At 36.5% G+C, this 22,380-nt stretch overlaps 1 protein-coding gene across 2 annotated transcripts in view; it reads left to right on the top strand.

The window, feature by feature from the left end:
• Positions 1 to 22,380, top strand: part of LOC118652001 (solute carrier organic anion transporter family member 1B3-like) — a 50,140-nt gene that overhangs the window by 6,893 nt on the left and 20,867 nt on the right. Inside the window, exons 1-9 of one of the 2 annotated variants that reach the window (XM_036301780.1) lie at positions 6,115 to 6,201; positions 8,715 to 8,770; positions 8,941 to 9,073; positions 12,506 to 12,624; positions 13,161 to 13,307; positions 13,715 to 13,813; positions 16,264 to 16,506; positions 20,396 to 20,560; positions 21,857 to 22,052. In XM_036301780.1, the coding sequence (XP_036157673.1) occupies positions 9,024 to 9,073; positions 12,506 to 12,624; positions 13,161 to 13,307; positions 13,715 to 13,813; positions 16,264 to 16,506; positions 20,396 to 20,560; positions 21,857 to 22,052 (1,019 nt within the window). In that variant the 5' untranslated portion in view covers positions 6,115 to 6,201; positions 8,715 to 8,770; positions 8,941 to 9,023. Of the gene's footprint in view, positions 1 to 6,059; positions 6,202 to 8,714; positions 8,771 to 8,940; positions 9,074 to 12,505; positions 12,625 to 13,160; positions 13,308 to 13,714; positions 13,814 to 16,263; positions 16,507 to 20,395; positions 20,561 to 21,856; positions 22,053 to 22,380 lie in introns of those variants that run through there. The other variant, XM_036301779.1, reaches the window with a different exon arrangement.

Genomic DNA, 22,380 nt, shown 5'->3' with positions numbered 1-22,380 from the left:
TACCCTGTCACGCACAGAGCAGGGTCAATCAGGGGGTTGGGGAGCTCACCCCTGTCATGCACAGAGCAGGGCCGATCAGGGGATTGAGGAGCTCCCCCTTGTCACTCACAGAGTAGGGCCGATAGGGGAGTTGGGGCACCGCCCCCTGTCACACTCAGGGCAGGGCCGATGGGAAGGTTATGGCTCTACCTCATCACACACAGAGCAGGGCCCATGGGGGGCGGGGAGGTTGGTGCTCTGCACCCTGTCACACACAGAGCCGCAGGGCGATCAGGGGGTTTGAGAGCTCTCCCCTATCAGGCACAGAGCAGGGCTGATCAGGGGGTTGGGGCGCCTTCCCCTGTCAAGAACAGAGCAGGGCAGATAGGGAGGTTGTGGCCCCACCCCCTGTCACACACAGAACCACAGGGCAATCAGGGGGTTTGGGTGCTGCCCCCTGTCACACTGATCCCATTGCCGGGAGGCGTCTCGGCTCCGCTGATCCCGGTGCTGGGAGGCATATTACCCTTTTACTATATAGGATAGAGGCCTGGTGCATGGGTGGGGCTGGCTGGTTTGCCCTGAAGGGTGTCCTGGATCAGGGTGGGGGTCCCCACTGGGGTGCCTGGCCAGCCTGGGTGAGGGGATGATGGCTGTTTGCAGCTGGTCACACACCCTTCAGGGTGGGGGTCCCCACTGGGGTACCTGGCCAGTCTGGGTGAGGGGCTGAGGGCTGTTTTCAGGCTGACTGAAGCTCCCAACTGCTCCTTTTTTTCACTTTTTTCTTTATTCTGGGCCAGCTTTAGCTCTGGCTCCAGCTCTGAGGCCTCTGCTGCTGAAAGAAGGTATCTGGTTTGTTTGGGTTCTATAATCGAAACAATGTATAACTCCAGCTCGCTGAAAGCAGGTTTCTGGGTTTTTTTTTAGCTTCTATATTTGTTACAATGTTTCTTAAACTGCAAGCTCAGAGGCCGGCAAGGCAGGGGGGAACATTGGTTTCCTCCGTCACTGAAGCAAGCAAGCCTCATGTTAGTTTCAAGCTGCCTGGCTGCCGGCCGCCATCTTGGCTGGCAGTTAATTTGCATATCTCGCTGATTAGCCAATGGGAAGGGTAGCGGTCGTACGCTAATTACCATGTTTCTCTTTTATTAGATAGGATAATATTCTCATGCATATCTCCTGGTATACTCATAGTTTTTCTTGCAATTACCTTTGACTGAAATTGAAAGTATGTAAAATATTCAATTTTACAAGATAATGCTAAGTTGCTATTTAAGTGGTCACACTAATTTACATGATTATACGGAATTTATAAGAGAAAATCAGGATACATGTTCATTCCAGCACTTAGCATCATTAGACTTCTTGATATTTTGCCATGTAAATGATTATTTTCCTAATTTCTTTTCAGATAATTTTATTGTTAGTGCATAGAAATGCAACTGATTTGTATAAAAATGCAACTTTTTCAGTGTTGATTTTGTATTCTGAATGAATTTATTAGTTCTTGTTTGTGGAGTCTTTATAGTTTTCTACATATAGAAAACAGGGACAATTTTACTTCTTCACTTATGAACTGTCTACATTTTATTTATTTTTCTTCCTAAGTTTTTCTGGTTAGAACTTCCAGTACTAACTCTGTTGAATAGAACAGGACAGAATTGTCATACCTGCATTTTCAGTTTTTTACCATTGAGTATGATGTCAACTATGTGCTTTTCATATATGGCTTTTATTATGTGGAGGTACTTTCTTCTGTTCCTAATTTGTTGAGTGTTTTTATCATGAAAGGGTGTTGAATTCTGTCCACTGCTTTTCTGCACCTGTTACTATGATCACATGGTTTTATCTTTCATTTTGTTAATGTGATACTCTGATTGATTTTCATATGAACCAGATGTGCATTCCAGGTATAAATTCCACTTCGCCAAAGCGTATGATCTTCTTAATGTGTTATTGGATTCTGTTTGCTAGTATTTTGTTGAAGATTTTTGCATTAATATTCATCAGGGATATTGATCCGTAGGTTTCTTTTTGATCTGTGTGATGTCTTTCTGGTTTTAATAAGAGGGTAATATGGCATGATGGAATGAATTTGAAAGTGTTCCGTCCTCTTTGATTCTTTGGAAGAGTTTGAGAAGGATTAGCATTAATTTTCCTTTACATGTTTGATAGAATCTCCAGTAAAGCCATCTAGTCGTGGGCTTTCTTTGTTGGAAGTTTTCTTTTTATTACTGCTTCAATCTCCTCACTAGATTTAAATATAGTTAGGCTTTTTATTTTTTCACTACAGGCCCGATGCATGAAATTCGTGCAAGGGGCTTGGCCTCGCAGCCATAGTGGCTTGCCTTGTCTCTTGCAGCCCCAGCTTGGTCCGGAAGGACTTCCGGAAGGTCATTCGGCTATCTGGTAATTAGCATATTATGCTTTTATTATTATTATAGATGATTCAATCTTGGTAAGTTGTATATTTCTAGTAACTTATTCATTTTTTAAGATTAGCCAATTTTTTAGCACGTAATTGTTCATAGTAGTTTCATAATTTCTTTTATTTCTGTGACATCATTTGTAATGTTTCCTCTTTCATTTGTAATGTTAGCTATTTAAATCTCTCTTTTTCTTACTTAATCTTGCTAAGGGTTTATCAATTTTGTTGATCTCTTTAAAACTCTAAGTCTTACTTTCATTAATTGCTTTATATCCCCTTTTTTATTTACCCCTAATCTTTATTATTTCCTTCCTTCTGATAACTTTGGATTTAGTTTATTCTTCTTTTTGAGGTGTAGGATTAAGTTGTTGATACGAGATCTTTACTTTCCCCTTTAAATTTTCCCCTTAGTCCTGCTTTTCCTATATCCCAGGTTTAATATGTTGTATTTTCATTTTCATTTTCTTTTCAAGTACTTCCAAAATTCTCTTGTGGTTCATTCTTTGATCCATAGGTTAAAAGTATGTTGTTAATTTCCACATATTTGTGGATTTTCATGACTTCCTCCTGCTATTGATTTCTAGTTTTATTCCATTGTGATCAGAAAAGATACATTATATTATTTCAATCTTATTAAATTTTTAAGACTGTTTTGTGATCTAATATGTGGTCTCTCGTGGAGAATGTTTCATTTGCACTTGAGAAAAATGTATATTCTGCTGCTGCTTGGTAGAGTGTTTTGTATATACCTAAGTCCAATTAGGCCCAATGGCTTATGGTGTTGTTCAAGTCCAATGTTTCCTTATGATTTTTTGTCTGGTTGTTCCTATTGAAAATAGGGTATGAATCTCTTACTCTTATTGTGTTTCCATTTCTTTCTTTAGTTCTGTCAATGTTTGCTTCATCTATTTGGGTATTCTAATGTGAGGTGTATGTATATTTATAATTGTTATAACTTCCTAATAAATTAACCCTTTATCATTATACTAGTGGCCCAGTGCAAGAAATTCATGCATGGGATAGGGGGGAGGGGAAGGGTGTCCCTCAGCCCGGCCTGCACCCTCTCCAATCTGGGACTCCTTGGGGGATGTCCGACTGCCAGTTTAGGCCCGATCCCTGTGGAATCGGGCCTAAGCTGGCAGTCGGACATCCCTCTCACAATCTGGGACCGCTAGCTGCCAGCCATGCATGCCCCCAACTGCCCCCCCCTGCTGGCCTGCTCACCCCCAACTGCCCCCCCACCAGCCTGCTCACCCGCAACTGCCCCCCCACCAGCCTGCTTGCCCCCAACTGCCCCCCACCAGCCTACTCACCCCCAACTGCTCCCCACTGCCATCCTAATCACCCCCAACTGCCCCCCACTGCTGGCCTCTCACCCTCAACTGTGCTCCCCTGCTGGCCTGATCACCCCAACTGGACCCCCCTGCTAGAGTGCTCACCCTCAACTGCCCTCCCCTCCTGGCCTGCCCTTAACTGCCTCTGAGTTGGCCCTGCCACCATGGCTTTGTCCAGAAGGACGTCTGGAAGGTCTCCCGGTCTAATTAATATATTACCCTTTTATTAGTATAGATAATGTTCTTCTTTTTCTCTTGTGATGGTTTTTTTTCTTAAAATATATATTTTTTGATATAACTATTGCTACCCCTGTTCTCTTTAGGTTCTTATTTACATAGAATATATTTTCCCACCTATTCAGGCAGCTATAAAAAAAATACATTGGCTCAAGTAACCAATACTTATTTCTTATAGTTCTAGAGAAATATATGATCAATGTGCTGGCAATGGTCCACTATTTTTTTCTTTATTGATTAAGGTATTACATATGTGTCCTCATCCCCTCATTGTCCCCCCAACTCCCACTCATGCCGTCACCCCTCTGGTGTCTGTGTCCATTGGTTAGGCTTATATGCATGCATACAAGTCCTTTGGTTAATCTCTCCCCCTTACCCCCACCCTCCCCTACCTTCCCTCTGAGGTTTGATGATCTGATCTATGCTTCTCTGTCTCTGGCTCTGTTTTTGTTCATCAGTTTATGTTGTTCATTATATTCCACAAATGAGTGAGATCATGTGATATTTACCTTTCTCTGACTGGCTTAGTTCACTTAGCATAATGCTCTCCAGTTCTTTCCATGCTGTTGCAAATGGTAAGAATTCCTTGTTTTTACAACAGCATAGTATTCCATTGTGTAGATGGTACATCTACACAGTGGTCCACTTCTTCATTCATAGATAGGTATCTTCTCATTGTGTCTTTATATGTTGGAAAAATAGCATGAAAGCTCTCTGGGGCTCTCTCTCTCGCTCTCTCTCTCTCTCTCTCTCTCTCTCTTTAATTCTCACCTGAGGATATGTTTTTATTAATTTTAGAGAGAGAGGAAGGGAGAGAGTAAAACAGAGCATAAGATTAGAAAGGTAAAAAGGAGTATTTGTGGGGAGAAGATATTCAGGGGGGGAGACCAGGTTACTGAGGGTGCTAGAGGCCATTGGAAAGACTAGAAATTCCTCTGACTGGGATGGAAGGAAATGGAGTGTTGGCATGATCTAATTTTCAGTTAGGAAGACTTTTTCTAGATACCGTGTTGAGAAGAGGAATTTCTCACTCCAATTTCTCACCTGTAGATGAAAACAGATGCAGAAAGATCTATTAGGAGGCTAATGCAATAATCCATGCTAGACAGGGTGGAAGCTACCACTGGTAGTATAGGAGGTAATGAGAAGGGCTTGTCTAAGTCAGCGTGACCCACTCTAACAGAATACTGTAGGCTCAGTGGCTTAGACAATTTAAATTGACTTCTCACAGTTCTTTGGATTGGAAGTCTGAGATCAGAGTATCAACATGGCTGGGTTCTGGTGAGAAAAACCCACTTTCTGATTTTCAGATGGTTATCTTTTGCGGGGTCTTTACATGGCAAGGGAAGAGAGAGAGAAGCAATCTCTAATAAGGACAATAATCTTATCATGAGAGTTCCAAATGATAAGGAGATTATGGTTTCAACATATGAACTGAATGGGGGATAAAAACATGTAATCCATAACAAGATTAGATTTTCATACTAGAAGCAAAAGAAACTTACTTAGGAGTATGAATATGGACCGTAAGAAGGGTGAACCAATAAAATTTGTTAACATGAAATTGAAAATAAAACATCTACAATCTCTGAGGTTAAAAATACTTTTAAAATATTAAATATACTGCTTTGTTTCCTTCATTTTAATTTGTATTTATCCAATAATAGTGGTGTTTAACAAATGAAAACTTTCCACGTTTTCATCTGGCTTCCCTGGTAGTGCTATGTTTGAGAACATGTAGCCTTTATCCTCAAAGTTAGCCTATGCTATTCATTTTGGGAATAATAGCTTATCATGATAGCCATCTCAGACCATTATCTAGTTTCTTATCAATCAGTTCATGCCATTAATTTAAAAATCTGATGTTGTAATCGTGTTAGAAAATGATGCTTTATTAGTATAGTGATGCTAACATGATATTGAAAAAAGACTAAGAAGTACCAGCTGGTACAGAGGAAAGGTAGGTATGTTTTTTATGATAAAATAATGTTTTAAGTAAAGAGGAGAGGCTATTTTAATTAACATATAAACGTGTGGTTCTGTGAGTAAGCATTTTTCCTTTCCCTTCTGCTTTTTCTTAGGTGTTCTTGGCAGCCCTCTCATTCACCTTTGTTTCTAAGGCACTAAGTGGAGCCATTATGAAAAGTTCCATCACCCAAATAGAAAGGAGGTTTGACATAACATCTTCTGTTGCTGGCTTCATTGATGGAAGCTTTGAAATTGGTAATTTTTACTTCTCTTTTGATTATTACTCAGTAACCAGGTTTGCAGAGGTAAAAACTTTTCATATATGCTCTTCACCACTGGTTCTCAATCACAGATAAATTTGCCCCCAGAGCCAGTTTGGCAACATCTGAAGACATTTGAGGGTTGTCATAACTGAGGGGGGAGGGGTTGCCAATGGCATCTTGCAGTAAAAGTCAGGAATGCTACTGAACATCCTACAGTGCACAGAGCAGCCTCAACATTGACATCCATCCCAGAATGTCAACAGTACAGAGGGCTTTCAACCTCGATCTCATTACTTACAAACAAATACTTTTCAGGGCTTTACCTTCCCTCTCTCAAGATTCCCTAATGGGGAAAAAAAGTTGGGGTTTTTTTTCATTAGAGAGAGAATTATTATTTTGATTATTTGAGGAGGGAAGAACAGCTTTAGAAGAAGCTTTGTTAAGTTTCTACTGTTTAACTGGGTATAAAATTTGGGGTTAAAAGTCTTTTTTCAGTCCCTTGCTTTGTTATCTTCCTTTTGATTTGGATTTCTCTCATAGTAATGAAGGTTTATTTAATTATTGAACACTATATTATTTATTTTATAAATTAGAGCTCATTGCCTCTGCCCATTTTTCCTTTTTTTCTCACTGTTTATAACTTAAAAGGACTTTAAAGTTATGTCTGTTGTATAGATTACAAATATTTTCTACAAGTTGTTGTTTATCTTTTAACTTTAAAATGTTTATAATAATAAAAGCATAATATGCTAATTAGACCAGACGTCCTTCCGGACACCCTTCCAGACGACATTCAGGACGAAGCCAGGGCTGCGAGGGCAGCAGCGGGCGAGGCCCAAGGCAGAGGCAGCCACCATGGCGGCGGGTGGGGGCCGAGGCAGCAGCTGTGGTGGCGGTGGCCAAGGCCCTTGCACAAATTTTGTGCATCGGGCCTCTAGTATTTAGTTATTGAGTAAAAAAAAATTGTATGAAGGAAGACACATCTATCTTTTTGTTATGAATTCTGACTTTTCATGATCCAGAGGATATTATACCCTAAATATCCTTCACTCTCACCTCCCTAGTTTAGTGACACCATCTAGAATGTTAATATTAGTCTGTTGGTCTAATTTATTGTATGTCTCTTTAAATTCTAATTTACTGTATGTCTCTTTTTATTGCAGACTTGATTCTTAATATTTTTGTTAAGCCTTGTAGCTGTTTAACAGCACTTATTTTGAGTTGGATATAAGTTTTACTGGTTTCTCTGCTTAATATTATTTCTCGACTCTTATGACTTCAAATTGCATGTTTATTTTTTTCTGAAGATTATTTTCATAAAGTTATATTTTCCAGAAATATTTGAACACCTGACATTTTCTGAGGCCTTGCTTGTTGGAAAATGTATTTATTTTACTATCATATTCAAGCAATAATTTGTCTGAGTATATAATTAAAAGTTCAAAATCTATTTTTCCTCAGAACATTTAAAAACATTTATCTACTGTTTTATATGCCTAATGTTGTATGATAAATCATTACCAGTATCGTTGTCATGCACCGACAGGTACCTTCTCTTTATTCCTGAATTTCAGAAATTTTACCAGCATACACCCAGGATTATGGCTTTTACTTTATTTATGGTGGAGAAATTTTCATCTGAAGGCTTGAGACTTCGTTCACTTCACTGAATTTGTTTTACAATTTTACATTTCTTTCTTCCCCTCCATTTTCTTCTGAAGCATATATATGATGAATATTAAATTTTCTGGCTATTTTTCTTTAAATTTTTCTTTCTAAAATTCTACCTTTTTATCTTTCTGTTCCAACAATATTATTTGATGCTGTCTCTCGTCTTATCCTATCAGGCCCCAACAAGTGCATTTTAATGATATTTTAAATTTATAATACTTTATTATTCTCTTACTATTTTCAGCCTTTCAGTTCTTCTTTTATGGATATCCATGTAACTCTAAAATACTAAATAGATTTTTTTCCAGTTTCTCCTCTTTTTAGTTTTTTTATTTAACTATTTCCTCACAGGTTACTTTATCTGCCAGTTCATTTTGGTGGCTTTTATTTCAGGCTATTTTTTTTTTTCATCAAATGTTCAGTAATTCTTGGTTGTTGTTTGTTTGTTGTTATACTTGTAGCTCAGATGGATCAGAATTGGTTGTGATTCCATTGGAATGCTCTTTTCCACCCTTTTTAACGTAAATAATTTATACTCAGTATTCAATCTCCTGACCCCTCCTCCAGGAAACTTTTGTGAAACCCTTAATTAATTTAAGTTCCCCCTTTATGTGGTCTAACAGCACATCTGTCTATTTGTATGTTTTCATCACTGGTATGTACACATCTTGAGGACAGACAGCTATCATGGTTCATTTTTGTATATTTCTGGATCCCTACACCATGGCAAGTATTTAATTGGGATTTCGAGAATGCTAGAGTGAACAAATAAATGCATGAATGAATATCTTTCCCTCAGGTCAGAAAGTTTTTCTTCATTTTTCTTCATTCCAGTGCAATCCAGTTAACTCCAAATTCTGCAATAAAATATTGCTTCACTAATATTGCAAGTAAGTCAAGAGCTTTTTTTTGTATCTGAAACCTATTCTACTTATTATTGATACCATAAAACTTTACAGTGAATAAGTCGTTTCATCTTCTCAATTAAATTGCATCCCTCATGTCTTTGAGGGATGATACCATGTCCTATGGTACAAAAATAATGTTGTCCTCTTTCTAGGAAATTTGTTTGTGATTGTATTTGTGAGTTACTTTGGATCTAAACTACACAGACCAAAAATAATTGGAATTGGTTGTTTCATTATGGGCATTGGAAGTATTTTGACCGCTTTACCACATTTCTTCATGGGATAGTAAGTGTTAAATAGTTCTGGGCCATTAATTATCACTTACTTGTAAATTAATGGTAGATTTTTTTTCCTTTTAGATAAGAAGTCACCTTTTGAGGGGAATACCCACTAAATATGTGTAGAAATGGAGTGTTTTTTTTATGTAATAGAACTCATTGCATTAAATACCCTGGCTTTCACTGAATTTGAAATGTAAATACCACTGAAGAAAGTGTACATTTTTATCGGAAATAAGATCTGTATGACTTTTTAGTATAGCATATTCACACCTTTGCCTAGAAGATTTTATATATTCAATAAACTTCACCACTCAACCTACTGCAGTATGGGTTTCCCCGGTACCATAGCCATTATTCTTCCTAAGATGACTGTGTAGTTAAGATTAGAGTCAGGCCTGGCCAGCGTGGCTAAGTGGTTGAGCATCAACCTGTGAACCAGGAGGTCATGGTTCAATTCTCAGTCAGGGCACATGCCTGAGTTGTGGGCTCAATCCCCAATAGGGGGCATGCAGGAGCAGTCAATCAATGATTCTCTCTCATCACTGATGTTTCTATCTCTCTCTCCCTCCCTCTCTGAAATAAATAAATAAATAAATAAATAAATAAATAAATAAAAATAAAAGCTTAGAGTCAGATACTAACAACAGCAAACCTAAAATAGGGATGGGTTAAATAAGATAGAGGTTTATTTTTCACACACAAAGTTAATGTAGCTGTCGCAGGGATGGCAAGTCCGTGCCTCTTTTTATCATATTGCTCTGCAATGGTCCAAATTGTGGCAACCTTGTTTCAGGCAACAGGACAGAGGAAGGGGAAGAACAAAGAGAAGAAAGAGAGTGCACAGAGCCTGGGGCTTAGGGAATATTTTCGGAAGCACAGCACTTCTACTGACTTCACATTGGCCCAAACTTATTTACATTTCACATCCAGATATGAAGACATTAGAAAAAAATAGACTTTATTCCAAGTTGGCATGCTACTAGCTAAAAATCCCACCTTCTATTACAATGGAAAGAGAGAAGAATGGCTATTGAGAGACAATGAGAAGTTTCTGCTAAAGACATTAATTACCTACTCATTGCCAAAGCCAACAATCATGCCTTTGGTTCCATATTAATTCCTTCCCCTCTCTCCCCCCATGTTTGACTTTCATAAGCACCTTCTTCTTCCTGGTACTTCTCCTTCTGATTTGCCCTGTATTGTTCTCTCTTGATTTATTTCCTGTATTTGTGGTTTCTTCATCATGCACATCCTTTTCTTCAGCTGCTGACACCAGACTGTCAGTTATCCCCTAAATTCCCTCTTCAATCTCTTTCACTTTTCATTCTAGATGGTTCATATGGATTGTATGCATTAAATGCAACTATCACCTATGCATGGTGACTTTTCCTTATACTCAAGATCTATATAATCAACCACCTCATGAGCATCTCCAATTTAACACCCTACAAGCATTTCCCATCCATATATTAAAAACTGAATTCATCCCTGTACCAAAATCAGCTCGGATTTTTCACATTCACTCTTTCCATGACTCATATTTACCCACAAAGAAACTCAAACCAAAGTCAAAGGCTTCATCCTAGACTTTTTCTTTATTTCAACACAAATGACCAGTGTTCACAAAATCTTGCTTATTCTATCTATCTGTCAAAGTTGTACCATCCTTTCATCCCATTGTCCCAAATCTACTTGAGGCTTCCCTCCTTTCTGGCCTGGCTTTTTGCTACCAGTCTGTCCTCCATTCTAACTCATATTCTATATTAGAGTATTCATTTCAAAATGCAAATTTAACTACTTTTTCCTGCTTAAAACTCCCAATTTCTAGAACAGTGTTTTTTAAATTTCAGATTCTGAACTACTAGTGGACCAAAAAATTGATTCGATTAATTATTGAAACCAACAATAGGATAGGATCGAATTGAATAATATAGAATAGAAGAATATACAATGTGAATAGAAACAAATACTGTTGATTGAAACTTTTGGTTGTTAGTGTGTACTGTGTGTGTGCATGTGTATATATTGTGATTGTGATACAAAATGCATTTCTTATTGTTGGTCACAGTCAAAAATATTGAATACTGCTCCCCTGTGGATTAATATCTATACTCATTTACATATACAGGTTGCTCATTGAACTTCCTTACTTCATTTTACACTGCTCCCCATGATCCAATATCACATTCCAGGCCTGCAGTTTCTCAAATATGCCCTAATAAGTCATACCTCTGCACATGGTGTTTCTTACTATCTTGAATACTTTATCTAGCTATTAACTAGATAAAGTTAATTAACTCTTATCCATCTTCAAGATTTATCTCACATGTCATCCTCACTGAGAAGTCTTCTCTAATCCACTCCCCTTGACCTCAAGTAAAGTATATCATCCCTTTTTTCTTGTGACAACTCAGGATCTGGTGTATTAAATTTATCATTTGTACCATATATGCTCATCTTAGAGAGTGTCAAATTCCCCAAGGATAAAAACTGTGATTTACCTCTATGTTTCTTTGTTTGTTTGTCTGTTTGTTTGTTGGAGCTGAGTATAATACCTGGCATATAGTAGGCTGTCCTTGGAGCTCATGAGGTGCCTCCCTGTTTTTGGATATCAGCATATGTCCCCATTCTAGCTCTATCACTGTTATTCTTAAGTTCTTCAACATCAAATGAATTAGAACTTTTTAAACTAAGATTGAAGAGTCAGGTTTAAGATAGTGTGTGTATGTATGTGTGTGTGTGTGTGTGTGTGTACATGAAAGAAAATATAACAAATTATTTCTAGAAAATGTAGATGAGTTAGTATGTATTACAGATTGATTTGGAAAAAAACTGTTCTAAAGTTTATTAAATGTTATAAAGTTTATTAGATAGTTTAAATTGTGACTATCTTTGAAGATGATTGAAAGGGATGGAAGATTCAGTAAGAGGGTTGTTGTTTTTTAAAATAAAACCAAGGTATTTCACACCTTCACCAGATTATAAATACTCCTGGGATGGTAGTAACATGACAATCCTTGCCTGAAGAGTAGTAAATGCTATTGCTTAGAGAACACCCCCATTTCACTTTCATTCATCACCTCAAATACAAGCTGAGAAGTTGACAAAAAGAATTCAGATTGAATTCAGATTATTTGGAGAAGAGAGTGGTGCAAATAAAGAGAAAATTTTCTCTGTATTTCTGGGGAAAGTAAAAATATTTAGTAGCTAAACAAAAATTTAAATCTAGGCCCTGCCTCGGTAGCTCAATTCATTGGAGCTTTCTCCTGATATGCCAATGTTTCGGGTTCAATCCCTAGTCAGGGCACATATAAGAGTCAATCAATGAATGCATAGATGCATAGGTGGGTGGCATAGTGAATTGATGTTTCTCTCTCTCTCTCTCTCTCTCATCAATAAACATTTTAAAAAGTTAAATCTAGTGATTTTCTTACAGTTACAGGTATTCTAAAGAAGCCTTTATTAATCCACTAGAGAACTTAACATCAAGCTTACCAACCTGTTCAATTAGTCAAAATGTGTTACTCAAAACATCACCCGAGAAAGAGGGAAAAGGTAAGGATTGAATTGACACTAGTGAATATTAGCATCACTAATAAATATTCTAAAATTTATCAACTTAATTACATCTGTAAAAATGATTATCAAAATTGATTTAAAACAAATAGGAAAAAACACTTGCATTTTACAATAGTGTTAATATATTATACATAAAGAGCTTTTAGAAAAATAAAAAGAGTAATATTTTGGTAGGAAATAGGCAAAATATGTGCATTTAAAATAAAGAGGGAAGTGAATATATAAATTAAAATGGTACTTTACTTTCTGTGAAAAAATTGGAAATTGTTACACCAAGATTTTTTTTTACCTATTACAACACAAATCATAATATATAATTACAAATTATAACACCCATTAAAGGGTTTTCTGCCTTGTATGAAAAGATTAAAAATAAAAATAAATGAGGTAGAGAAAAAGATACATTTATGTTTTGCTGGGAATGTATAACTCTTTGGATGTTAATTTTCAATATAGTAAAGAACAAAAATATGAATATCTGATTAAAATAAAACACTCTCTTGCCTACATAGGTTGGGAAAAGGAATCTGACTCATATACATGGGTATATGTCCTAATGGGCAATTTACTTCGTGGAATTGGGGAAAGCCCCATACAACCCTTGGGGATTTCTTACCTGGATGATTTTGCTAAAGAAGGAGAGACTTCTTTTTATATAGGTAATGTACAGAACAATATTAGTTTTTATGATTATTTTCCTTGGGTCTACCATTGAAATAATAGGGTTTCTTAATTTATTCTTTTTCACTTTTTATTAAATTTATTGGGGTGACACTACTTAACAAAATTATACAGGTTTCAGGTGCACAATTATATAATGTATCATCTGTATGTTGTATTGTGTGCTCATCACCCCAAGTCAAGTTTCCTTCCACACCATATATCCCCCCAAACTCTCCTTCACCTCCCCTAAACCCCCTCCCCTGGCTATCACCATCAGTCATTCTTTTATTTATTAAAAGTTTTATTTGGAAAAACTGTATTGCATAATGTTACTTTTAAGAACATATTGAATAAGAACCATGCATTTCTGGCATCTGATAAAATAGTTTTGTAATATTTTCAGGTATTTTGTTTGCAATAGGAATGATTGGTCCAGTCCTCGGCTTTACAGTGGGATCTCTGTTTTCTAGAATGTATGTGGATATTGGATATGTAGATCTGAGTAAGTATAATCAGAACAAGGTAACATGATAATGCTTTCCAAGTACAGGACATCATTCCAAATTAATTGAATTAATTCTTTCAATAGTCCTTTGCTGGCAATCAGAAGGTACAGATAGGAAATAAATGTATTAATAGCCAGAATAGCCCTAGTCGGTTTTGCTCAGTGGATAGAGCGTCAGTCTGTGGACCAAAGGGTCCCGGGTTCGATTCCAGTCAAGGGCACATACCTCAGTTGCAGGCTCCTGCCCGGCCCAGGCCCTGGTTAGGGCTCATGCAGGAGGCAACCAATCAATGTGTTTCTCTCGCATCCATATTTCTCTCTGTCTTCCCTTCTCGCTCTTCCATCCTCTCTAAAAATCAATGGAAAAATATTCTTGGGTGAGGATGAACAACAAAAAAATAAAAATAATAAAATACCCATTCCTTTAAAAAAAATAAATAACCAGAATAAAAATAAAATTCATCTCCTGTCTAAACCAGACTTTTACCACTAAGTATATAATAAAAATTATTGTAACAAACTTGCTTAAGATTAGTTTATCCAAAATAATTGCATAATTGCAGGTTTCTCAAATATGCCCTGTAATATCACCTCCCTGCATTTATCCTTGGAAAACCTTCTCTCCATTTTCTATTTGAGTAGTTCTTAAAACATTTTCCAAATTGTGGCTTCTGTTCAGAGTAAACTTACCACACCCTCTTCAGAGGAACCATATGGCCCAAAGTTCAGTGCCCCTATTAGTCATGAAGAGCACTCCTTTATTGTGACCTTTATGCAATTAACCACAAACATTAGTGCACTTACCCATCATCTCTCTTAGAATATATCAGGATGGTCTCTGACTTCACATATAAGAAGTAATTAGTGTTTGTGAATAAACAAATCTTATTTTCTATCTCACCAGGACTTGAACAGATCTCCAAGGAGATCAAAGGACTCATTTCCATAATGGAGTAGACATCATAGTAGGCCAACAATAACCACAAACTTGAAAGTGTTTTATAATATAAAGCTAAAGCCAGTATCTGTTGAAATGTTGTACATTTATTTTGGAAATGTAATTAGAGTTTAGGTTCACATTCTGTACATTTCTACTCATACACCTCCACGTACATCGTTGTTTTTATCACTAAGAATATAGAAATAAATTGTTAAAGTCTGTAGGGTGATCATTTTGTAACCTCTTTTCTATAATCAGAAATCACTACTCACAATATTTTAGAATTTCTGGTGATTCCATTTCTACCGCTGAATGCTTAGATCTTATTACATCTTTATTATTCAGCCATGACTATGATGTAAATATATGATAAAGTATATACTCAGCCTCAAGCTATTCTTTCATGCAGAAATTTGGATCCAGCCTTAACAAGATATTCTGATTAGTTTTCAAAAAAAATCCAGATTTTTCTGTAGAATTTTTTAAATTTTTAAGACAGTGTGTGAGCTAAGGAAAATACTTTGATAGGCCATGTTTAGTTATATTGTGACTTCTAGTTCCTGTATGTAGACCAGTGATAGAATAAGAAAAATGCTATCAAAAGACTTTTCTGACAGATGAATAATTAGCATATAGATGGAGTCACTGCTTTTACAATTGTTTCCTAAAATCTGAGTTGCTGATATGAAACAATATTACTATATAAATCAATTCTAAACCCAGATCTGTGCATACTTGAAAGCTACTTCATGAAATAGAATGGATAATTTATTTCTATACAGTTTTAAATAAAGTCAATATTTTTTCATGTCACTAAGTTTTCTGATAGATCCACGTATAGTGCTAATATTAATGTGCTTCAAACTTCTATGATGTGTGTGTACATGTGTCTGGGTATGTGTGTATCTGTTGTGCTTTCTTACTACTTAGAATGTTTACTTTATGCTCGCTGAAATAGCTCATTTATATTTGTTTAGATATAGTGTGTACATCTTACTCATGAATGCTGTGCTGTCAAAGAGTTGGAAATGCAGGTTTCTGGAGGAGGAGGGAGGAAACTCCATGATTGGCTGTGAGAAATTCTTGCAAAGTTCTGTAAATATCATTGCTGGTGCTTTCTTAACCTCAGCAGATGGTGCCAATAGTTTTCAGACAATAACAAGGAATAATATGCCTTTCATAACTGATATTTCAATGGTTTGCAGGCTTAAAAGTTCAATGATGGCAATTGTCCAGTCATGTCACCAGAAAAGCTACCAAGTTCACACCAGCTCAGGCAATGACATGACTGATTCCTGGACAACAGCAATCATATGATGCCATTAAATTTGGGGCTTACCCTAATTTAAGAGATGACAAAGTATGGAAAAAGAAAATAGAGTCTCAGAACTGATAAAATATAGTTTATTTGTTTATCAATGGAGGAGATCAATCATTACCACTATTGCCCAGAATTTACTGCATTTCAAAATAATTTTTATTGTCCTATTCTAATTCTTTATTATAGGCAATATCAGAATAACTCCTAAGGACTCTCGTTGGGTTGGTGCTTGGTGGCTTAGTTTCCTTTTTGCTGGAATATTATCCATTATGTCTTCCATACCATTCTTTTTCCTTCCCAAAAATCTGGATAAACCACAGAAAGAAAGGAAAGTTTCAGTATCTTTGCATGTGTTCAAAACAAATGAGGAAAGGAGTCAAATGACTTTTCCAATAGACCAGGAGCAGAAGGTGACTGAAAACATAACTGGTAAGCATTTCATATTTATTGTCACTTGGAATTGTTAATCCCAGTGAAAGGGAGGAATGAGTATTCCAGAATAATAGGTCATACTCAAATCATCTAGAGTTGGCTTTGTTCTGCACTAAAGTGAGCTGAATTATTATTCTAAGATCTCTACTAAGATTAGCAAATGTTTTCTGAACAATGATATACTCTCTGAAGAGAAAAGGATTAGGTTTGTGGTGTTTAGCAGGGAGAAATCAACCAAAGACTAAAAATATCTGTTGCTTCTAAAACGAGAGAGTATATATTCATTTCAAAATAATATGCTGTACACTATGAGGGCTAAAAGGACTGTTATATGTTATTCATTCATTCACTTATTCACAAATGGTACCAGGCACCGTACTATGCCCTGGTGATAGAATATTGCCTCTGTTTTCCAAGAATTTACAATCTAGTGGATTGTACCAAGAAGCATATAGACACTTGCAATACAATCTATGGTAAAGTTAAATGTGAGAAATTATGAACCCGGCCTGTGTGGCTCAGTGGTTGAGCATCAGCCTATTAACCAGGAAGTCGTGGTTTGATAATCAGTCAGGACATATGCCCAAGTTTCAGGCTCAATCCCCACTAGGAGGCATGCAGGAGGTAGCCAACCAATGATTCTTTCATCATTGATGTTTCTCTCTCTCTCCCCCTCTCCCTTCCTCTCTGAAATAAATAAAAATATATTCTTTAAGAAAAGAAATTATGAGTGCCTATAAATTGGGCAGGTTAACTATTGTTACATGGAGAGTTGGAGTAAGGAGAAGGAACACAGAGGTTTCCCTCTAGATAATTAGAGTAAGACTTTTTTTCTTGGTAATCATATAGCAGAAGTTTGCTTACATAAATATTTAAAAATGGAGCAGAAGCAATAGTAGTAGTTAAGATTATCGAAGTCAGTCAAGTGGATAATGATCCACCACCATTTGATAGTGCTGGTCCTTTCAAACATAAGCCCTGAGGGCTAATGGAAAACAAGCTAGGAGCAGTAATCTGGACAATGCCTAGCAGCATTCCGAGCAAGGTGGTTGAAACAAGGAGGTGTTAGTGTAGTTTTCACATTGCACAGAAATGGTGGAATATAAAAACCAAAGCAGGGCAATGCCTAAACCCTTGGCAACCTTTTCAAGTTAAAAGTTGAAGTGAATTAAATATTTTCAGATGTACCCAAGCACTCCCTCTCACCAGTTCTTACACTCACTCACTTTACTGTTATTTTATCCTCCCCATTATTCTAATCCAAAAGCAATGGTGTGATGAAGCCAGCTTGTATTGGCTTGTGAGAGTGGACTGTTCGTTTTCCAGCTACCCTGGAAGCTTAATATTGGATATTATGGGAGAATTTAGCACTTATTACTTTGGAAATTTGGAAATACTACAAATCAGGCCTTGCTTTCCCAAGTCTCAGTTGCTAAACATTTACCAGCACATCACTGAGTTAGAAGTTTCTGAAATTTAACATACACACTAAAAATAGAATACCAAGAAAATTTCGCTTGGTCTAGGCTGTTTCCACTGTACCAAATCAAAGCCATGAGAAGTAGTGGATTGGCTATAAGGAACTTGGTTGACTGTGAGCCCAAACAGAATGGAGAGGATGATGGATATGCAAAAAAAGAACAGTTGTAAACATCATCTATACTATCAATTGTGTTTATAGAATAGTGATCATAAAAGTAAAGAGGTCCTTAATTATGTGCTGCTAGGAATAGATGAAATAACTAAGAACACTTAGAAAAAACAATATTGGCTTTGTTGTATATGGTGTTTTTTTTTTAACTTTTCTTATTGATTTCAGGGAGGAAGGGGGAGAGAGAGAGAGCTAGAAACATTAATGATGAGAAAGAATCATTGATCGGCTGCTTCCTGCACACCCCCCAATGGGGACCGAGCAACCCGGGCATGTGCCCTTGACCGGAATCGAACCTGGGACCCTTCAGTCCCCAGGCCAATGCACTGAGCCAAACCAGCTAGGGCTGTTGTACATGTTTTGAATAGAAATAAGACTAATTTTTTATGAAGAAATATTTCCGTTAATTACAAAAACAATTGTAAAAAAAATAATAAACAATAAGAATTAGCCAAAAATGGAGCAAAACTTTTTCTGAGGTTGTTAGCTTAATGTCACTTGTATTGATCTAACTATTGAAGATACATAGTGAATCATGATTGTGTGGAAGTTCAGACTAGACAACACCCAAGTTCCTACCCACCTCAAAAATTCAATGGTTTGGTGAACTCATCTGCTTCATTTCTTTTGACCCAATGTCACAACTCATTTAGAATGCCTCACAGGTCAGGCATCCGTGTCATTTTGGAGTCACATGGAGAAAAGTTTAGCATTTTGGCCTAACAATTTTAAATATTATTTATTCCTGCTATAAATCTCCTTATCTTTTCTTTTTTCCTCTTCTACACCCTTTGCCCTCATCCTCCTTTCTTCTTATTATAAGCAGATGAAACTACTTTTTAGTTGCCATTGGAAAGAAGGCTTGATTCAGACTATATTTAATGAAAACCTTTAGTGATCTACAGACCTTTCAAAGCTCGTGTCATTCATCTCTCAATACCCATACCTGGTTTGGATTTTTAGACTCTGATGCTTTCTCCTGTTTTTTTAAGTAGCTCCTTCCACTTTAGCTCCTAATACAGCTGGTTAATCACAGATCCAGGTCACATCATTCTTGCCATGGACAGAAGTTATGAATTTGTTATGCATCTATTTGTAGGCACAGGTGGCTGTACTATTATTGTCATAAATGTCACCTGAGACACATCATTATTCTTTTCCTTTCCTTGCACCTTCAGAAAGGTAATATATAATAGTGCCAGCTTTACTGAGGCAGTATTTTATTGTGGAAAAGCTTTATACCAGGAAACAAAAGATCTGTGTCCTGGTTCTAAATAGATCTTTATTATTTTTGAACCTTAGTCTTCTTATTTCTGTGAGCTTTGGATTATACTATCTTTAAGGTGAATTTCTACTTAACAATTGTTAATACTAGAGGCCTGGTGCACAAAATCGGTGCACTAGGGGGGTCCCTCAGCCCTGCCTGCGCCCTCTCACAGCCTGGGACCCCTTGGGGGATGTCCGCCTGCCAGGTTAGGCCCTATCCCTGGCTTAGGCCTGGCAGGCAGACACCCCTTTTGCAATCCGGGATCCTTGGCTCCTTACCATCCACCTGCTTGCTCCTTACCGCTCTGCTCACTGCTCCTTAGTGCTGCCGTGGAGGCAGAAGAGGCTCCCGCCACCTCCGCTGTGCTCGCCAGCCATGAGCCCGGCTTCTGGCTGAGCAGCACTCCCCTTGAGGGAGCACACTGACATGCATTGAGTATCTGCCCTCTGGTGGTCAGTGTGCATCATAGCGACTGGTCATTCTGGTCATCCTGCCATAATGGTCACTTAGGTTTTTATTATATAGATAGTAATTATATTATTAAGTGCTAATAAATAAGAGACATTGCATGTCTTCTTCACTTTTGTTTCTTGAGCACCTAGCATATTGCCTGGTACCCAGTTGAAAACCAAATATTTGTTGAATGAATGAATAAATTAATTAATCATGTATGTAGTTGTATGGTCGAGTGACAAAAACTAACCAAATGCAAAGTGAACAAAGCGAGTTGCAAACAACAAGTATATATGATCCCATCTAGGTAAAATGAACTAACTAAATAAAAATGTCTATATGGAAAAAAATGGAAAGAATATATAATAAACTATTGATAGGATTGGCAGGTATTCTGACTTTCTGTGCTATCTATTTGTATAATATTAAATGTTATGTAACATATTTATAAAATTAAGGTATTAATATATATTTAACTTAATTATTGTATTTTCTTTATACTTCTGTTTTTATAGGTTTTTTCCAGTCCTTAAAAAGCATCCTTACCAATCCCTTATATGTTTTATTTTTGATTTTGACATTGATACAATCCAGTGCCTATATTGGTATTATTACTTTTGTCTTCAAATACATAGAACAACAATATGGTCAGTCAGCATCTGAGACCAACATAGTGCTTGGTAAGACACATTGTCTCTGTTTGCTTGATACTACAAAGTAATTGAGTTCTAAGTGACATTTTGTTGTGAAGGAAACTTCGTATTTTAGTAAATATAATTTCAATTTATTCTTTTGCAAATATTATCAAATTTTTCCATTTTGTGATGCCATCTTTGTTCTGTATTTGAAGTGATATCTCATATTATTTTTGAATAGATAAATTCCTGAAGAAAAAAATTGCACATAAATGGAACATTTAGACATGGTATCTGCATAATTGGATCTTAAAATGTAGTGCTGAAATCCACAGACAAATCCTTTTTAATGTAATCATTATATTTTCATAATTCATGAACTTTGAATCAGGATCCAGCTACTTACAAAAAAATAGAACATTGATGTTTCCCAAAGAAAAGCAGTTTAAACAAATCATTGAAGTCTACATAATTCAAAACAAATACCATATAGCAGAGATGGGTCTTTTACTACAATATCTATTTCCTATGACATAGTGAAACTTGCTTATGAAGGAATGGTTTTCCTATATCATTCTTCACCTACATCCAGTACAGTAGTAACTTAATAAATATTTGATAAATTAAATTGAATTTATCAAGTGGCATGTGAGTAGGTCATAAATAAACAAGAAAATATTAATTATGTATGATGCTCAAATTGAACTTAAAAGTCTGAACTGTAAGAGTTAATTTTGTTCCCAGTAATGTTCCCAGCCTTAATTTTCTTTGTTAGAGTGGTCTTCATATTTAATAACTCTTGAAGGACAATGAAAGGGAAGACTTATAAGAGGGACCAACCAGGTTTAATACTGTATACAGGCCTTTTTATCACCTCAGTGTATGTGTGTGTTTGAATGAATAAAGAAGAGATAGTAATTCAAGTATTCAATTCTAAAATGCTGAGCAAATTTGGTATGCGTTTTTAAGAACTGGAACTCTTTGTTTTGAGGAGATGTGAAGGATTTTAGATGGTAGGATGAACGTCTCATAGGCATGAAGATGATGTTTTGTTGTTTTCCAAGGGAAAAAGTATCTCATAGAAAGTATCTGTTCAGACATAAAAATATTCTCAGTCACTGACTTTTGCTGTTGGGGAAACAAAACCCTCAGCATTGGCAAGAAAAAATCATTTTTATCTCTCCCATATGGTACACTGGTACCCTACTTCCAACCAGGCCTGCCAGTCTTAAGAAATAATGAGATTATAATGAACTTGGTTGATATACACTGCGTTTCATATGTAAAGACATTCCAGAATAACTGTATGTATATAATTACTATTTTTTCTTTTATCTCTAGGATTCATAACCATACCAACTATTGCCACTGGAATGTTTGCAGGAGGATATATCATTAAAAGATTCAAATTTACCTTGCTTGGACTTGCCAAATATTTACTTTCTATCAACGTATTGACACTCCTACTTTACCTATTAAATTTTGCACTAATCTGTGAAAGCAAATCAGTTGCTGGCCTAACCTTGACCTATGATGGGTTTGTATATATCAATATATCAGTTGCACAATGTATAAACTCTCAGTGTAAAAGACTTTAAAGAAACCAGGGTAGATGATAATTTTAACTAAACTTCCTTTTGAGAGAAATTTCTAACTTACAAATTCCTAAAAATTACATTTTTAAGATTAAAAAATCTTTTCTTATTCCTTGCTTTTAAAAAAGTTTATAATAATAGTTACCATGTATGGGGTGCTTACAATGAGTGATGGACACTTTTATCCCCATTTTATGGTTAGGAAAAGCAAGGTTTAGAGCAGTGATGGCGAACCTTTTGAGCTCGGCATGTCAGCATTTTGAAAAACCC

Source organism: Myotis myotis, unplaced genomic scaffold (genome assembly GCF_014108235.1).
Source record: "Myotis myotis isolate mMyoMyo1 unplaced genomic scaffold, mMyoMyo1.p scaffold_m19_p_3, whole genome shotgun sequence".
In the NCBI taxonomy this organism is placed as follows: domain Eukaryota; kingdom Metazoa; phylum Chordata; class Mammalia; order Chiroptera; family Vespertilionidae; genus Myotis; species Myotis myotis.
Note: the sequence above shows the minus strand (reverse complement) of the source record. Positions and strands in the feature narration are given on the sequence as shown.